We start from the raw sequence: 16,282 nt of genomic DNA on the forward strand, positions 1-16,282 counted from the left end.
GAAGGTTCAGCCTAATAAGAAAAATATAATTCAATTATGTAATTGTTAAAACAGAAACGTTCAGCTTGAACGGAAAAGAGGCTTTTACTGTATTCTTTCCCCTTAAGCGGTTCACTATGCAAAATTTTAAAACATGAATCGCGCGACAAGCTCGATATTACTTTGAACTCAGATAGAGCGACGGATTCTAACCACGTAACCCAGTTACCACGTATAATGACGCGTTTAAAATTCCCAACGAAAATGGTTTTTCGAAATACATTATATTCCGCTTTACGAAGTCGATTCTTTGGTGGAAATGATGTAACGCTTCGGGGCCAAAATCGCCGCGAATTAGATCTCTTTATAAGTAATCAAAAATCAATCCATCAGACACTGCTGGGCTGCCTGCCCGCGCTCCAAACTACAAGCTATAGATCGACGAAAGAAGGAGACAAGGGGGGGGGGGGAGTCACACCCGGTTTTAGATGTATAAAAAAATCGTGGGGCGGGGAACGGGGTTTCGAACGGCGCGGCTGGGTAATAAAAGGGCCGCGCGGGGGTTCACTTCCTGTTTCAAACAAGTTGCGGGCTGACTCGGAACGTGGGAGTACGACGAGAAAAAATTAGCCTTGTCAGATTGGTATTATTTTTTTTTGGTTTTCTTTAAACTTGACACACGAGTATATATCGTAGTAGTCCCTTCCTTCGTTGGACTTTGACGCGCATCATCCTTTTATGTCATTTTTCGGTTGAGGATAGTTTAAGGCCCCGGAATTACGTAGGATAAGCGATGGATTCGACTACGGCTTTATACCGTTCACGGTTTCCTTAGATCTAACTCTTGTCAGATAGGCCTAGAGCTAGCTTCTGTTTCTCCCTTATAAAAAGGACCGACCTGTTATGGCGCGGGTTTTTCGGTTTTCCAGAAGGGGACGCTCGTCAGCCCAGTTATACATAAATCCGTTCAACTCCCATCCGATACGAACTACACTCAGTTCCACGTACAGTTACGCGAAACGCTACAAAGCTGAAGCCGGGGTCCAGTCTGCGTCGTTGGAATTTACGCCGCCTTTACCCGAACTGTCCGTTGTTTCTCCTATTCATCCAGAGTCATCCCTCTTTTTCTTTTTAACGGGGAACGGTTTCGGGTTACCCCGCGCGGCATCTCCACTTTCGATGCTGGAAGGGGCGCTCTTCTTTTTTTGGCGCGCGCGCCCGCCTGAATTCCCCAAAATAAGACCCCGAATCTCTCCCACGGTTTTTGAATCCGAATTTTTCGACGTGACTGCCCATCATTTCCTTTACGAGGTACCGCATCCAGTCCAAAAATGTCCTTGGAAGTTTTCGCAACCTGTCGTGATATATTGTAGTTGCGCGTAAAAGTAACTTTACAAATTTATTGAATAATATGAACGAATATCTAGTTTATGTTAGTTTCCCAGAAGAATATTTTCCTTCTTCATTACGATCGCTCATTTTAAAGATTTAATTAAAAAATTTAAATAGATCTAATTTTTTTAATGTTCGTTTAGAGTGTTAGAATATCTCTCGGTGAAAACTTAATTTTTTAAGGATATTTTTCACGTTGTTTGTTATCTAGTAATAGCTATAGAGTAGTGATGTGAATTTACCGGTAAAAATAAAAACGGTAAATTTACCGGTAAAATTACTGGTAAAATTACCGGTAAATTTACCATTAACTTTTTTATTTAATCAAAATAATGGTTTGATGTCACAATAATTATTAAAATAGTATTTTAATTTTACCATAGCCTTAGGTTACATTAAACTTAGAGAAACCTCCTAGATAACCCCTTAGAAATATATTTAAATGTATGGAACGTAAAATCACAGTGCCGGGAATTCGGAGTCTTTAACAGGAAAATGATTTGGTTTTCTGGTCCAATGTAAAATGTAATTGTTTCTTCTTTTATTTGAAGTTTCACAAAATATTTTTGGGTGTTTTTTGCTTTATGAAAGTAATTGGTAAATTTACCGGTAAAACCACTCGTTAAATTTACCGTAATTTTACCATTACCGGTAAATTTACCTCGGTAAATTTACCGGCTCACATATAGAGACGTTTCGAGTGCGAACTAGGCAAAGTCATTTGCTGTAGGCTGTTCAGATATTGGAACGCTTACGAACAATGTAATTTTTTCCTCTTAAATCGATTGCTTTTTTCCTCCCGAGTTTTTTTGGGGGGAGGGGGGGGGGTGTGCCTATTGCTGGCTGCTTTTATTAAAATAGCGTGAGAGGAGGGGCAAATCATTAGGGATTATCATCATGCCAGCCCTCGGGAGAGAGCGAATTCTTGCCGCGCTGTTATAGAGTTAGGCAAAAAAACCTTTCATGAACATTGCGTACATTTTGGGATTGGATTACGTTCGGGAAATGATTTCGGAAGTTGGAAAAAATAATTACGCTCGTTGGGAAAAAAGGGAGAATTTGACATCATAAGCCTGTAATGAAGGGATGTACCAATCCCGATGCTAAAATTTTTGCTTTTTTTTTCATTTTTTATCAACTTTTTTTAATATTAAATATTCGAAACCTTTGTCAAGATATAATAGCTGTTTTTTTATTAATTTAATTTCTCATTTTTGCAGCGTGACAGACTTGTGTCGTAAAAAACATAGTAGTCGTTCGCGTATGTTAGCGACTGTTGAGCGCTAATTCAAACAACAGTCCTGGCCAGAACAGACCGCTTTTGGCATTACGATAACAATCTGTAAACATTTCCACCAGATGTAGCTTTTGTTTAGTCTGTGTCTTTTAGCTCGGTTTAATGCTCTTGTAGTATATACAAAACGGGCGTTGACAAGTCCAACGGCCGTGTTTATACCGTCAGAAGATCTTTTGGAGGGAGAGTTTTCCAACATTTGTTTGTCGTCCGTAAAAGCCATTTGTGATAAGTAAACTAATCTTTTTCTTAAGTATGGCGGAAGAAAAGTAATCTGTAGTTGGTAAAATAAGGAGCCGGATATTTTGGTCATTTCAATCGCCGTAGCTAAGACTAAGATGTACTTTCAAACGGCTTCGCGAGTTGGCTTCCGGGATCGCTCGAGAAGGAAATACGATTTTGAATTGTTTCCCCGAAGACCTATAGCCATTTATTCGCTTTGGCCTTTAGCGGAGTTAGGCCTAATACGAGTGCTTGTAAGAGAGATCATCGAGAAGAAGAACTCTATTTCGAGAAACGGATATTGACATCTTCCTTTTTCCGGAGAAAATAGTCCGAAGCTATTTAAAACTTCCCACATAGACTCGATGGTCTATTTTCTTTCTCAATTAAGGTCAGAGTAGGGCTAATGTTAGTACATATAAGTTGCTACGATTTTTAATGAATTCCAGGTCTTGTATTTAGCCGACTTAAAGGTCTTTAAATTTGTTGTAGCGGTCTCCGTGTTTATTTTAAGGCTTCAGTCAAATCCAGCGACATTAGCTCCGGTAATTGACCGATTTCAAAATAACGTTTTGGCGCGTGACAGTACCTTTTACATTGTGAGGTATAGCAGGCTAATTTACTTGCTTTTTATACCCTAACATGGCGGCGTATTTTCACGCGCAAAATGAATTTTAAGATCCCCAAATAAAATGAAAATCGCGAGGTTTACGTCGGATTGAAAATAAAGAAGGCTCGCGCAGAAGAGTCGGAAGCGCAAAAAGCCGCTCTCGCGCGTCAAAACATCTTGCTCTTCTCTTCGAATCCCTCTCTCTCTCTCTCTCTCTCTCTCTCTCTCTCTCTCTCTCTCTCTCTCTCTCTCTCTCTCTCTCTCTCTCTCTCTCTCTCTCTCTCTCTCTTCCGTCTTGTTGTAAGCGAAGTTTTGATGATAAAGAATTTCTCCCCGCAACCCTGACTCTGGCTCTTCCATTTAAGAAGGGACGAAGATGAAAGAGGGGAGAGCCTCCTCCATCCGCGAGAGCAGGAAATCCATTGATTTCTTCTTGCGTAAATGCGGGAGAAGTTGAAACATTTGGCCGAAGCTTTAATCTCCTAAGGCTATACCCTAAAATACCCCCCCCCCTCTCTACCTACATATATAATGTATTTTATAGGTCTTCTATAAAATGCGGGAGAATGTGGCGCCGAGGAATGTTTGGCCCCTGTCAAAGAGAAAGCTTTTAGCCGGAACCACTCCCGTATAAAGTTTCAATCCCCGCAGACCGATCTCTATAATGCTATATGGAGAGAAGGCCAGCCATCCTTCGCGGCCAAAACTAGACTTTTTTACCGAGTTACCGATACTTCGTAGAAATCCCTTTTTATCGGTCGTCTAACTCTCTTTCTTTTATCAAATAGAAAAAAAAAACGCGTTAAGAATAAAAAAAAAGCTACCGGTAAATATACAGGTATATAGAATGGGCCATTTTTTTCCTCCGGTATTCGCCGTTGGAGCCAGCCTATTATCACACCTGATTTATTGTTCTATCGCCGCGACTTTGGTTTTTTTTAAATGGTTCGAGGCGTGAACTATATACTTAGCGAACGCCAGCGGAGGGTTTGTTTTCTTGTATACATCGCTCTGTTTTCACGTAATAAATAAAACCCGCCCCCCGCACACGTACACTGAAAGTATAAAGAATATAAGCCGGATAGAAAGGAGTGTTTTTGGATCGTCCCGTAATCGGATTAACGTCAGCGGGACTGCATCCTAAATGCATTCTCGGATAAACCCCGACTCGCTTTTGACCCTCGCGAACTAAAGTCGTTGACGCTGTTCGGCTCATCTCAATTGACAATGTTATTTTAATTTTAATTTCATCAATTATACAAAGCCTTCGGTATACCATAAGTCTATAATATTGTTCCATAAGTTTGTCACTTTGGGGAATATTTTACTGAGAGCTAGTAACGGAGTGACGTCATCACAAGAAAAAAATCGCCCCCTAGCTAGGCGCTGTCAAAGGCTACGTGTGTCTTGTGAATAGCTCTCAATAAATCTTTTGAATATGAAGAATAGGAAGTTTCACATTTATGGAACATTATTATACTTATGGTACAATTATAGACTGTGTTTGGCGTCAAAAAGTGGGCTTACTATTTCTGTTCAATATTGTGACTGTAGTAGCGATTGGAAACGTTATTCGATATTTGTTTGGTACTTTCCAGTTGTTGAGCGATTAGGTTGATTTAAAAATATTAATCAGCTAGGCTAATACCCAATTCACCGCCTTAGGTCCGAGTCATCTAGCGACTTTTAATGCCATTAATTAACGTGGTCGGATAATACACTACATTTAATATTCCCGTTAACCCTAACAACAAGTTTTAATGGAAAGGAGAAACAATAAACGAGTTTCAATAGCAGCTCCGCCATCTATCGGCTTTTAAATTAACAATAAGGATTCTTCTTGTCACAACAAAGGGAAGCCTAAGCGGACGTCATAGGTTACCGAGGTCATGCTAAGGCAGTGGTTCCCAAACGTTTTGAATGGCGGAACCCTTTTGTATCTTGAAAAAATCTGCCGAAACCCTAAAGGGGGAAGGGGAGGGGCGCAAATCTGTGATTTGCTTCTTTTATAGCGAAAGAACCCCCGAATTTAATTTTTTAAATAAAGTTTAACTATTTATTAGAGCAGCTTGCGGTTTTATTTATCACATTTTTTATTTAGATAAATCAAAATATTTAATGAAAAATGAACTAGAATAGAATAAACAGCATACGTTTTATGTGTTACAAATTTGAGCTCTATGGGTTATTACCACTGTATTTTTTCCCAAATAGTCACACTGCACTCCGGGAACTATGACGCCGAACCCTAGGGTACACAGTTTGGGAAACACTGCGCTAAGGTATGACTTCAAAGTACCATCGTCGTCTACCTTTTCGTCTAACTGTGTCAGATATTATTGAAACTCGTTTATTCCGATAAAAATAATAAAGTACAAAGTTAAAATTTACTCTTTATTATGATTAGCGAGATTCAGTGCAGTATTTAACCACCAAAATTTTAATTATTCATAAAAATGTCGGTTAACTGTTTATTTATGAATATTATTCGCGGTTATAAAACGATTTAATATGCAAAAAATTAGTTTTTATTCGGATAATTTTCGGTTATGGAGAAAAACAAATAAAACTTATATTTACTATCTAAACCCCGAGATCTAGCAGTATTTACCCATAGAATGGCCCCTCGACATCCCCATATCCCTTGTGATGCATGGGCCCTTAATTTTGGTGGGCCCCTATAGGCTTCAGCCCATTCAGTCTTATGGATAATGCGGCACTGGTGAGTTTGTACTTTTGTTGTAAAAACTATGTGCAAATTAAATGAACTAACATTTTGAAAACTAACATGATACATTAATGATCGTCGTGTTTTCTTGAAAATGGTGGCGTTTCCGTTATGGCGCGAAACTACGTCTATTAATAATCACTTGCCCCTAAATCACTGCACAACTTTTAATTAAATTGGATGCCTCCACCCTTAAACATAGTAATACTTTGGAACTGACTTTTTTGAATTGTACGGGGCCTGCATTTAAAAAGAATCGTGTCTTGCCTTGTACTTATTGCCGGAGATATAATTTTAACTAGATTCAATTTTTATGGGCTAAACGTGCTCTACCGTACGTCACGAATCTAATCTTTGACCCCCCTTAAACGTGGGTCAAGTTGTTTTTGCGGATCACTACTAGCTGTTATTACGCCATCTACACGCTTCATGTTTTTTTATTTTTAAGTCTTCCCCGGAATGCGGGCTTGGGATCAAAGGAAGTTTTTTCGCTTGTATTTTGTATGGAAAAAATGTTATGACTTTCAAGTGCTAGAAATGAACAAATGTATAGTTTTTTTATTTATTTAATACTTTGTAAAGGTTATATGATGAAGTTAATAGACGTATTCCAACAACTAAGTGATTTTGGCGGCAATGAAAGTTACTCGGGATAACCTTATTTTAGAGATAGCACGGCGCCGTTCAGCTCATTTGAGAGATTTTTGACTCTTCGAACGACATGGAACTGTAATTTATAGTTTTTGAAATTAGGTGAACGAAAATTGTGGCTCATAAATGAGATCTAAAAGAGAGCCGAGTTTGCCTATCAAATGACTACGAAAAGATGGGAAAGTCGATTTCACCTCTCAAATGACCACGAAAAAATGGGAAAGCCGATTTCACCTCTCAAATGAGCACGAAAAGAGAGCAGTGCCGATTTCAGCTCTCAGATGAGCGCGAAAAGATGGGAGAGCCGATTTTAGCTCTCAAATGAGCGAGATAAGATGGAAAAGCCGATTTCAGCTCTCAAATGAGCGCGAAAAGATGGGAGAGCCGATTTCACCTCTCAAATGAGCACGAAAAGAGAGCAGTGCCGATTTCAGCTCTCAGATGAGCGCGAAAAGATGGGAGAGCCGATTTTAGCTCTCAAATGAGCGAGATAAGATGGAAAAGCCGATTTCAGCTCTCAAATGAGCGCGAAAAGATGGGAGAGCCGATTTCAGCTCTCAAATGAGCGCGAAAAGATGGGAGAGCCGATTTCAGCTCTCAAATGAGCGCGAAAAGATGGGAGAGCCGATTTCACCTCAAAAATGAGCGCGAAAAGATGGGAGAGCCGATTCCAGCTCTCAAATGAGCGCGAAAAGATGGGAGAGCCGATTTCAGCTCTCAAATGAGCGCGAAAAGAGGGGAGAGCCGATTTCAGCTCTCAAATGAGCGCGAAAAGATGGGAGAGCCGATTTCACCTCTCAAATGAGCACGAAAAGATGGGAGAGCCGATTTCAGCTCTCAAATGAGCGCGAAAAGATGGGAGAGCCGATTTCACCTCAAAAATGAGCGCGAAAAGATGGGAGAGCCGATTTCAGCTCTCAAATGAGTGCGAAAAGATGGGGGAGCCAATTTTGGCTCTAAAATGAGCGCGAAAAGATGGGAGAGCCGATTTCACCTCTCAAATGAGCACGAAAAGATGGGAGAGCCGATTTCAGCTCTCAAATGAGCGCGAAAAGATGGGAGAGCCGATTTCAGCTCTCAAATGAGCGCGAAAAGATGGGAGAGCCGATTTCACCTCAAAAATGAGCGCGAAAAGATGGGAGAGCCGATTTCAGCTCTCAAATGAGTGCGAAAAGATGGGGGAGCCAATTTTGGCTCTAAAATGAGCGCGAAAAGATGGGGGAGCCAACTTTGGCTCTCAAAGACCGCGAAAAGAGATGAATGGCAAGCTCGACCCTTTAATGTGGGAGATCAGCAAATATCAAATTAATGAGCACGAGCGGTAAGGTGAGATGAGTCTCAGCACGCTGCCCATCACTGCCTTATAGTAGGTTTATTATTTATTCAATTTACTGAGTCGTAAACTTTAATAAACCACGTTTTTACCACCACATACAAACATAACCGTCAAGACCACGGTTATGTGGTTTTCACTCTCTTGAGACCCGTGAATTTCAGCCTAGTTATATTCTCTGCGGATGAAGCCAATAAAATTGCGAGCCTTTTGGGCTAGCATTTCACAATAAATAGTTCACTTTGGTTTACTAAACTTGGTTGAAATCTAATTTAAAAAGGGAATAACCGGATGTTAGAGGTAAAACAGGTCACTTTTGACTTAGTGCCCAATAAAAAAAGGTATACCTGCCATCAAAATATTAATCGAGCAATTTGATTGCTCCCAAGACCATAGTAATCTATAACGGATATCCTGGAAGTTAAAAACTACTTTGATATGTCTAGTGAGCAGTTAGATTAAATCTGCACTGCTCAAATGCGTTTTCTCCCAATTCGGTCTATTCATAATACAACCAATAATATTCCTTACAGCGCTTCCAACGGCCCCCTCATTATTCAGGTCATAATTCTCAGGTATTTGAATATATTCAGTTAGTCAGATAGGATTAATCTTTTATATTTCCCTCACTAAACAAGATCTGAACTGAACTGCTATAACTAATCTCATCAGATTCAGTTAGTCGAATAGTAATCTGAATTCTGCGTGTATTATATATATAATCTTCTGTAAATCAAATCAAAATGAATAGAAATTAAAATTTCGAAAATAATTTAATCATGGGATATGTAAAATTTATAAGCATTTGGAATCTGCTCACTTTCTATAGACGGTCGTTTTACTACAAATTCATATTAGTATCGAGTTTAAACTATCTGGTTTTTGTATTGACTAAAATTAAATGATCTGATAATATATGAGGGTTAACGCAGACTATTCGATGCCTGATATATCGTAATTATTCCCACGTTTCAGATATCTGAGAATCAGTTTGAAACAATAATTCTTTTTACACAAAATTAGTTGATAAAGGCTGAGGGAGCTTTCCAACCATGTAGTCGAGACCATTTAAGAAATTATATAATGCCGATCGGTGTTGAGAGTTTTATAGGACTAAATTACCTAAAGCGATCTTTAACTGTATCTACTTGCGAGCCTACTTTCTTATTTTGTTTAAGATAATTTGAGACTTCTTTTTGGTTTTAAAAGGGTTAAGTTTTATTTTGAACTAAAAATTCCTCTTTTAGGAGGGTTGACTCTTTAGAGTCCGAGCGAGCTTTTTTTCTCACCTGGTTTTTACGACGTTTCTGGTCATTCTGTTTTTATAAAGGATGGGGTATTTCCCCTAAATACTAGGACGGTCCCATTGAGCCGCCCCCCGTTGCCTCCAATATCCGGTCTTCGTCTTTCGGGTTTGCAAGGCAGGGATGGCTCAACGTTTTCGCCACGGAAAAACCCAGATTGGCACTTTCGCGTTTATACATTTTACAAAAGAAAATTATTACAAAAGAAAATTCTCGAATTAATTTTCCATGGATATTGCCATTTTTAAAAACAAATAATACACTAAAAAAAATACAACATTTTACAAATTAATAATAAACACATTTCAATTAAACAATAATACACAATTTTAAACTAATTACACAAATACAAAGATATTTAACACTCCCCCGGCAAATACGTTAGTATTTCCAAAAACAATTCAATTTAAACATTTTTTTCAAATTAAAGGGAGTAATTTTTTAAGCAATTTTAAATTTCAATCACTACAGAGGGCCACAGAAATCTATTCCTATGGTACTAAATGGGGGTGTTTCGTCAATTCTAGCTTTCGGTAGCGGGGCTTCCGACATTTTGCCCGGTTTTGCACTAAATTTTTTACATTCGAAACACTTATTTATTACTTGTTTGGCTAACTGGCGACCCGAGATCACCCAGTATTTTTCGCGAATTTGCGTGATTGTGCCGTTTACACCAGAGTGTAGCACTTGGGCGTGGCTTCTTTCTACGAGCAGGGAGGCGAAACGGCTAGTTTTTCCCAAAATAATCGGATGTTTTTGTCTATACGTTAATTTCGCTTCTTCCAAGCGGCCCCCCACACAGAGCAAACCTTCGTTATCAATAAATGGTTTCAAAGATACAATTTTCGAATTTTTATTAACCTCTTGTTTGTTTTCTAAAGAAATTATTTCATCTTTAAATTCAATTTTCTGGATATGTTTCACCCATAGATTTTCCGCTTCGTTTAGCTCTTCAGCGGTTAAATTACCCTTAATTCTAGTTTTACATTTCAACATTTTAGCGAAGCGCTTAACCCAGGCTGTTACGCGGAATAATTTATCTATTTTACTATAGCGGTCTAAAGGGATTAGATTTTGGATTAAATTTTGATCATCGCGAGTGGTTACCATCGCTACCTTTCTCCTTTCAGCGTCTACCCCGTCGTTAGATAAATCTAAGGGGGTGGATGGAAAATTTGGCCAATGACTTTCGGGATCCCGCAACCATAACGGACCCTCAAACCAAAGTTTACTTTCGTTGAGCTTTTTCGCGCTTAAGCCCCTAGTTGGTAAATCGGCTGGGTTACTAGTTCCGGGACAATGACCCCAATTTTCGAGGTTAGTTAAATTTTGGATTTCGCGGACTCTATTGGAAACGAACGGTTTCCAATCCTCCGAGTTATTTTTTATCCAGTGAAGGGCTATCATTGAATCGGTCCAATAATACGTTTTTGAGATTTTGTTTTCAAATTGTTCGTTAGCGTATTTAGCTAAGCGGGCACCCAAAACGCACCCCATCAACTCTAAACGGGGAATCGTATTATCTTTCAGCGGGGCCACGCGGGTTTTTGACATTACCAGTACAGTTTTAACTTCCCCCCTTTTAGTGGTCAGTCTAAAATAAATCGCGGTTGCGTAACCTTTTGAGCTGGCGTCGCAGAAGCAGTGTTGCTCTCTCGACTCTATTTCGCCCTCCAACCCATTCAAATAATACCGGGGAAAAGCTGTTTTTCTTAATTCGGGTAGTTCTTCGCACCATTTTTCAAACTCCCTTCCTATATTTTCCGGAAGTTCGTCATCCCAGGTCAAATTTTTTATTTTCCATAACTCTTGGAACAGTAGTTTGGCCCTAATTGTGTAAGGCCCTAAAATCCCCATCGGATCAAATACTTGGGAAACGGAACTCAAAATGCACCGCTTCGTTTTCTTGAGGTTTATTAGGTAACTCATTAATTTTGACAAGTTAAATGAAAAGGTATCAGTTTCGGGGTCCCAATTTAAGCCTAGCACCTTTTGAGTTTCGGAACTATTTTCACTAGAGAAAATAGGAATGGGGCCTGCGTTTTTATCTTTCTCCCCCCACATTTGTCTGAGCTCGGGCGAATTTGAATTCCACTTTCTTAGTCGCATATTCGCGTCCCCCATAATTTCGTTCATCCTAACTGATATTTTGTAAGCCTTTTCGACATTTTCGGCTCCGCTTACAGCGTCGTCTACATAGAGATCCCTATCTAAAATTTCGGTTACTTCGGGGTCAGTTTCTTGGTAATTTTTAATATGGAACTTAATTGTTCCAGCGAGAAGGAACGGGGAGGGTGAAAACCCGAAAGGAACTCTATTGTATCTAAACACCCTAAATGAATTTTGATCTATTTTTCCCTCTTGGTCATATTTAAACCAAAGAAACCGAGTTACGTCCCTTTCTTCTTCCGCTAACCCCACCTGAAGAAAAGCCTTTTCTATATCGGCTAACAAAGCCACTTTGTGGTTTCTAAATCTCAAGAGTAAGCCTAACATATCAGGATTTAAATTAGGACCTGGCGACAAACAGTCGTTTAGAGAGGGTAAGTTCGCTTCATGGGCGGAGCCGTCGAAAACGACTCGGACCTTTGTTGTGGCGCTGCTATCTCGCACTACCGCCTGGTGGGGCACATAATGACAATTTTTCGAGTCAATCTTTTCGGGGGGTACCTCCTCGATAATCCCCGAATCTAACTGTTCTTGAAGAACTTTTCTGTACTCTTTGAAAAGAGCGGGATTTTTCCCAAGTTTTCTAGCTAAACTTTGCGCGCGTTTTTTCGCGATTTCAAAATTATTGGGCAGGTTTTCCCTATCAATTTTCCAGGGGAATCGAACGCTATAACGGCCGTTTTCGAATTCAATGCTATTTTCGAAATCTTCTACGATTTCTTCGTCATTGGGTGGGTCATTAGATTTTTCACGAATGCCTATAGCCTCAATCTCCCAAAACGATTTTAACGTTTCATTAACTTGATTTTCTTCCACACTAACGTGCAAGGTCGAGTACGTTTCTCGTCCTACACCTGTTATTTTTACGGGACCCGTTATGGCCCAACCAAATTTAGTTTCTAAAGCGACGGTGTTTTTTCCGAAACGCTCAATTTTACCGGAAACTAACTCCCAATAAATATCACCCCCAATTAAGGCGTTAATGTCTAGGGTTCCCTTTTCCGATTCATCGGCCATCTGTAGGCCTTTTTTCTCGAGATAATTTTCTATTTCGATACAAGGTGGTTTAGACAATGCCCGACAAATGAACGGGACTTCTACGGCCTGAATTTCTATAAATTCACGTGGGTAAATTTTGTTACGTAGAATTAGCCTAACAATACGCCGACTTACTTCCGCGGCTTTACTAGTCCCGAACCCATGAACCGCTATTTCAGTTTTACCAACTACGGGCAATTTTAATTTACGGGATAAGCTTTCCTGTACAAATGACAATTGGCTACCCCCATCTAATAAACAACGAATTGTTTCTCCTTTTGATTTCATTTCGGGGTTTTCCGCGAGGGCCTGAACTGTTTGTAACAAAACTGTATTTGAAGTAGCTACTTGAGAGCTGTTTACCGACACCTGCATTGTAGTAAAATCCACCCTTCCCCTTTCTTTATCCTTTTCGCCCTCTTTAGGGGGGTTTCGATTTTTCTTGGAATTTGACTCATTTTTCTCGCACACTACGATATTATGGGCCCTCCCACATTTTCTACACCCTTTAAATTTTGACGGGCAATTTTTGGTTTGGTGGGCTTTTCTAATACAATTAAAACATCTATCCTCATCTTTTAATAGGCGTTTTTTATCCTCGATCGAGTGATAGGTGCAATTCGTGGACGAGTGTTGGGTGCTTTTACAAAAAATGCAATACACATTTTCGTTGGGGACTACAGCCGATAGCGCGGTTGCCGATGGCTGTCTTTTAAACTTTTCCGGGTAGGATTTTTCCCTACTTTGTTCTTTTTGAACTTTCGCGTAACTATCTATAATTTGGGGCCCCTGTCCTAACATTTCAGAGACCTCCCGATTTTCTACCTCTTTTTTAAGGAACGTTATCAAGTTATCGACATCCCAATTGTCACCGGCGGGTTTCGTTCTACTATAATCTAGCCTAATATCGCTAGGAAGACAACGTAGTAGGGCTGGGCAGAGAAAAGTACCATTTACTTTTGGGTCTACGCCTAGATTTCTTAAGCTTCTTATTGTTCCCTCACACGTATCAACCAGGGTGCGCAACGCTTTTACATCATTTAATTTTTTAACCGATTGTATATCTAATAACTTATTCATTAATCTATGTATTACGAGATCTTTTCTACCATATCGGTCTTCTAACATTTTTATTACGTCGTCGTAGTTTTGCTCTGACGCGTCTAAGAAATCTAATACACTAGCCGCCTCCCCCTCTAAATACGAAGCCAAATACGTAAACTTTTCTACCTTTGGTAAGTTCGTTCGGTGGATCGCCGCTTGAAATTGGCTCCAGAAACTGGACCACTTTGAAATGTCTCCGTTGAATTTGGGCATCGTGATGGTGGGAAGCTTCGTGGCCGAGATGATCTGCGGTGGTGGGATCAGCGTTGGCGTCGTCAGCTGCAGGTTTCCTCCGTGGTTCGAAGGGATGGACGTTGTCGTTCCGTAGCCTCGGAGCTCGTTGATTTTCCGGTTGGCTTTGGATTTGGCGACGGTGATTTTGTCCCTATAAGTTATTGTCGAGCTCGCCTCCTTTTCGAGATCCGCTGGTGAATCGAGGTGCGATTCGGCCTTTTGGTCGAGAAGAATGATTTCCTCCTCTTTTTGAAGAACGATGGCCAGTAAGTCCTCCAGTTGCTCGATCGTACATTTTTTGTCTTTGATGAGCGTTTCTACTTTCGAAGTCTCCACGGTGATGGCTCTCCGGATGGGAGTCCGGCTGGCTTTTACCCTCTGGTACGCGGCGTTGGCGGCCGCAATCACTTCTTCTGCCGGCTCCGTCATCTTTGGCGTGGTCGTTGCTCGCGTTGGAAAAACAGTTCTTTTTTCCAAGTTTTGATTCGCTTACGTTGGCTTTTAGATCCCGGGTTTCGGCACCATTATGTTGAGAGTTTTATAGGACTAAATTACCTAAAGCGATCTTTAACTGTATCTACTTGCGAGCCTACTTTCTTATTTTGTTTAAGATAATTTGAGACTTCTTTTTGGTTTTAAAAGGGTTAAGTTTTATTTTGAACTAAAAATTCCTCTTTTAGGAGGGTTGACTCTTTAGAGTCCGAGCGAGCTTTTTTTCTCACCTGGTTTTTACGACGTTTCTGGTCATTCTGTTTTTATAAAGGATGGGGTATTTCCCCTAAATACTAGGACGGTCCCATTGAGCCGCCCCCCGTTGCCTCCAATATCCGGTCTTCGTCTTTCGGGTTTGCAAGGCAGGGATGGCTCAACGTTTTCGCCACGGAAAAACCCAGATTGGCACTTTCGCGTTTATACATTTTACAAAAGAAAATTATTACAAAAGAAAATTCTCGAATTAATTTTCCATGGATATTGCCATTTTTAAAAACAAATAATACACTAAAAAAAATACAACATTTTACAAATTAATAATAAACACATTTCAATTAAACAATAATACACAATTTTAAACTAATTACACAAATACAAAGATATTTAACAATCGGTTCAACTTTGCACGTAATATTTTCCTTTACTTTTTCTTGTAAGACGTCATTTTTCACGTGGAAGAATGGGTACGAGGAAGGGAGGATAATAATAGCGAAGCTTCCCGAATTTAGTTGAATGGGTGCGCGGATGTAAAAGGATGGCGATGATGGGGGACGACTGAAACGGATTACAAAGCGATCAGTAAAGGATTTCCCGGGATCCCTGGTAATCTTCTTTATGGACTTCCCGTTCAACAATGATTTATCATTGGGGTTTCTCCTTTTTATATATATTTTTTGTTGGCCGGGTGGGTTTGGAACGAGTCGCTGCCCCGCTTGGAAAGGAAACTTTCTTCCGGGCGGCCAAAAAATATGAACCAGCATCCATCGGCCCCCAGAAACCAGATTTATCTCGCGAGTACCTCGCTATTTATTGTGTCCAGCTCGCACCCCTTTCGCATTTTTGGGACAGAAAAATAAATGATTTTTATTTTATGAGGGTCATGTTGTAAAAAGCTTCTATCGAAATGAAAACTGAGAAACACACGTGACACGCCTTCCTTGGTAGAGAGTTACGCGGTTTCATAAGCGAGTTTCAATAATATTTACTACATGCGCTATTAGACCAAAAAGCAGACGAGGATGGTACTTTAACGTCATACATCAGCGTGACCTATGACGTCGGTTTACGCAAGTACCGTTAAGTAGGAGCAACAAACACAGCACCTCACACAAGGAGAACGCGACCCGTCAAAAGTCGCGCATTTTCTTGTGTACATTTTTCATTGGTTAGACGCTTTAGCGCCTGCTGCCGTCGGAAGGGGAAAATTCGAATATTGTCGTAAAACGCTCAGCGTAAAGGCTCGTCCAATGAAATTTGTACCACAACACTGCGTTAGCGTGTTTAAAGGCTAGCTGCGTTCTCCTTGTGTTTGTTGCTCCTAGATTTTACATACATTTACAACAATTTCTGTTTTCTAACAGCGTCGAACAGCCCTTGAAAATGTTGAATAAAAAACAATTTAGGTAATTTCAAAGAGACTATTTTATTTAAAAGAATATCTATAAACGTGCTAAAAATGAAGCTTTTACAAGGGTGTACCGGTTGAGTTGCTCCGTGTTTCTTCGACCACCCG

The 16,282-nt window shown here is 40.0% G+C and overlaps 1 protein-coding gene across 1 annotated transcript; it reads right to left on the reverse strand.

The window, feature by feature from the left end:
- Nucleotides 1-9,978: 9,978 nt before the first annotated feature.
- On the reverse strand, nucleotides 9,979-14,487 carry LOC149932374 (uncharacterized). The gene has a single exon (XM_090157109.1). It carries the CDS (start codon nucleotides 14,485-14,487, stop codon nucleotides 9,979-9,981), a length of 4,509 nt encoding a protein of 1,502 aa, XP_090013235.1.
- Nucleotides 14,488-16,282: the final 1,795 nt, after the last annotated feature.

Source organism: Leiobunum rupestre, chromosome 8 (genome assembly GCF_980474605.1).
Source record: "Leiobunum rupestre chromosome 8, qqLeiRupe1.1.hap1, whole genome shotgun sequence".
Lineage (NCBI taxonomy): Eukaryota > Metazoa > Arthropoda > Arachnida > Opiliones > Sclerosomatidae > Leiobunum > Leiobunum rupestre.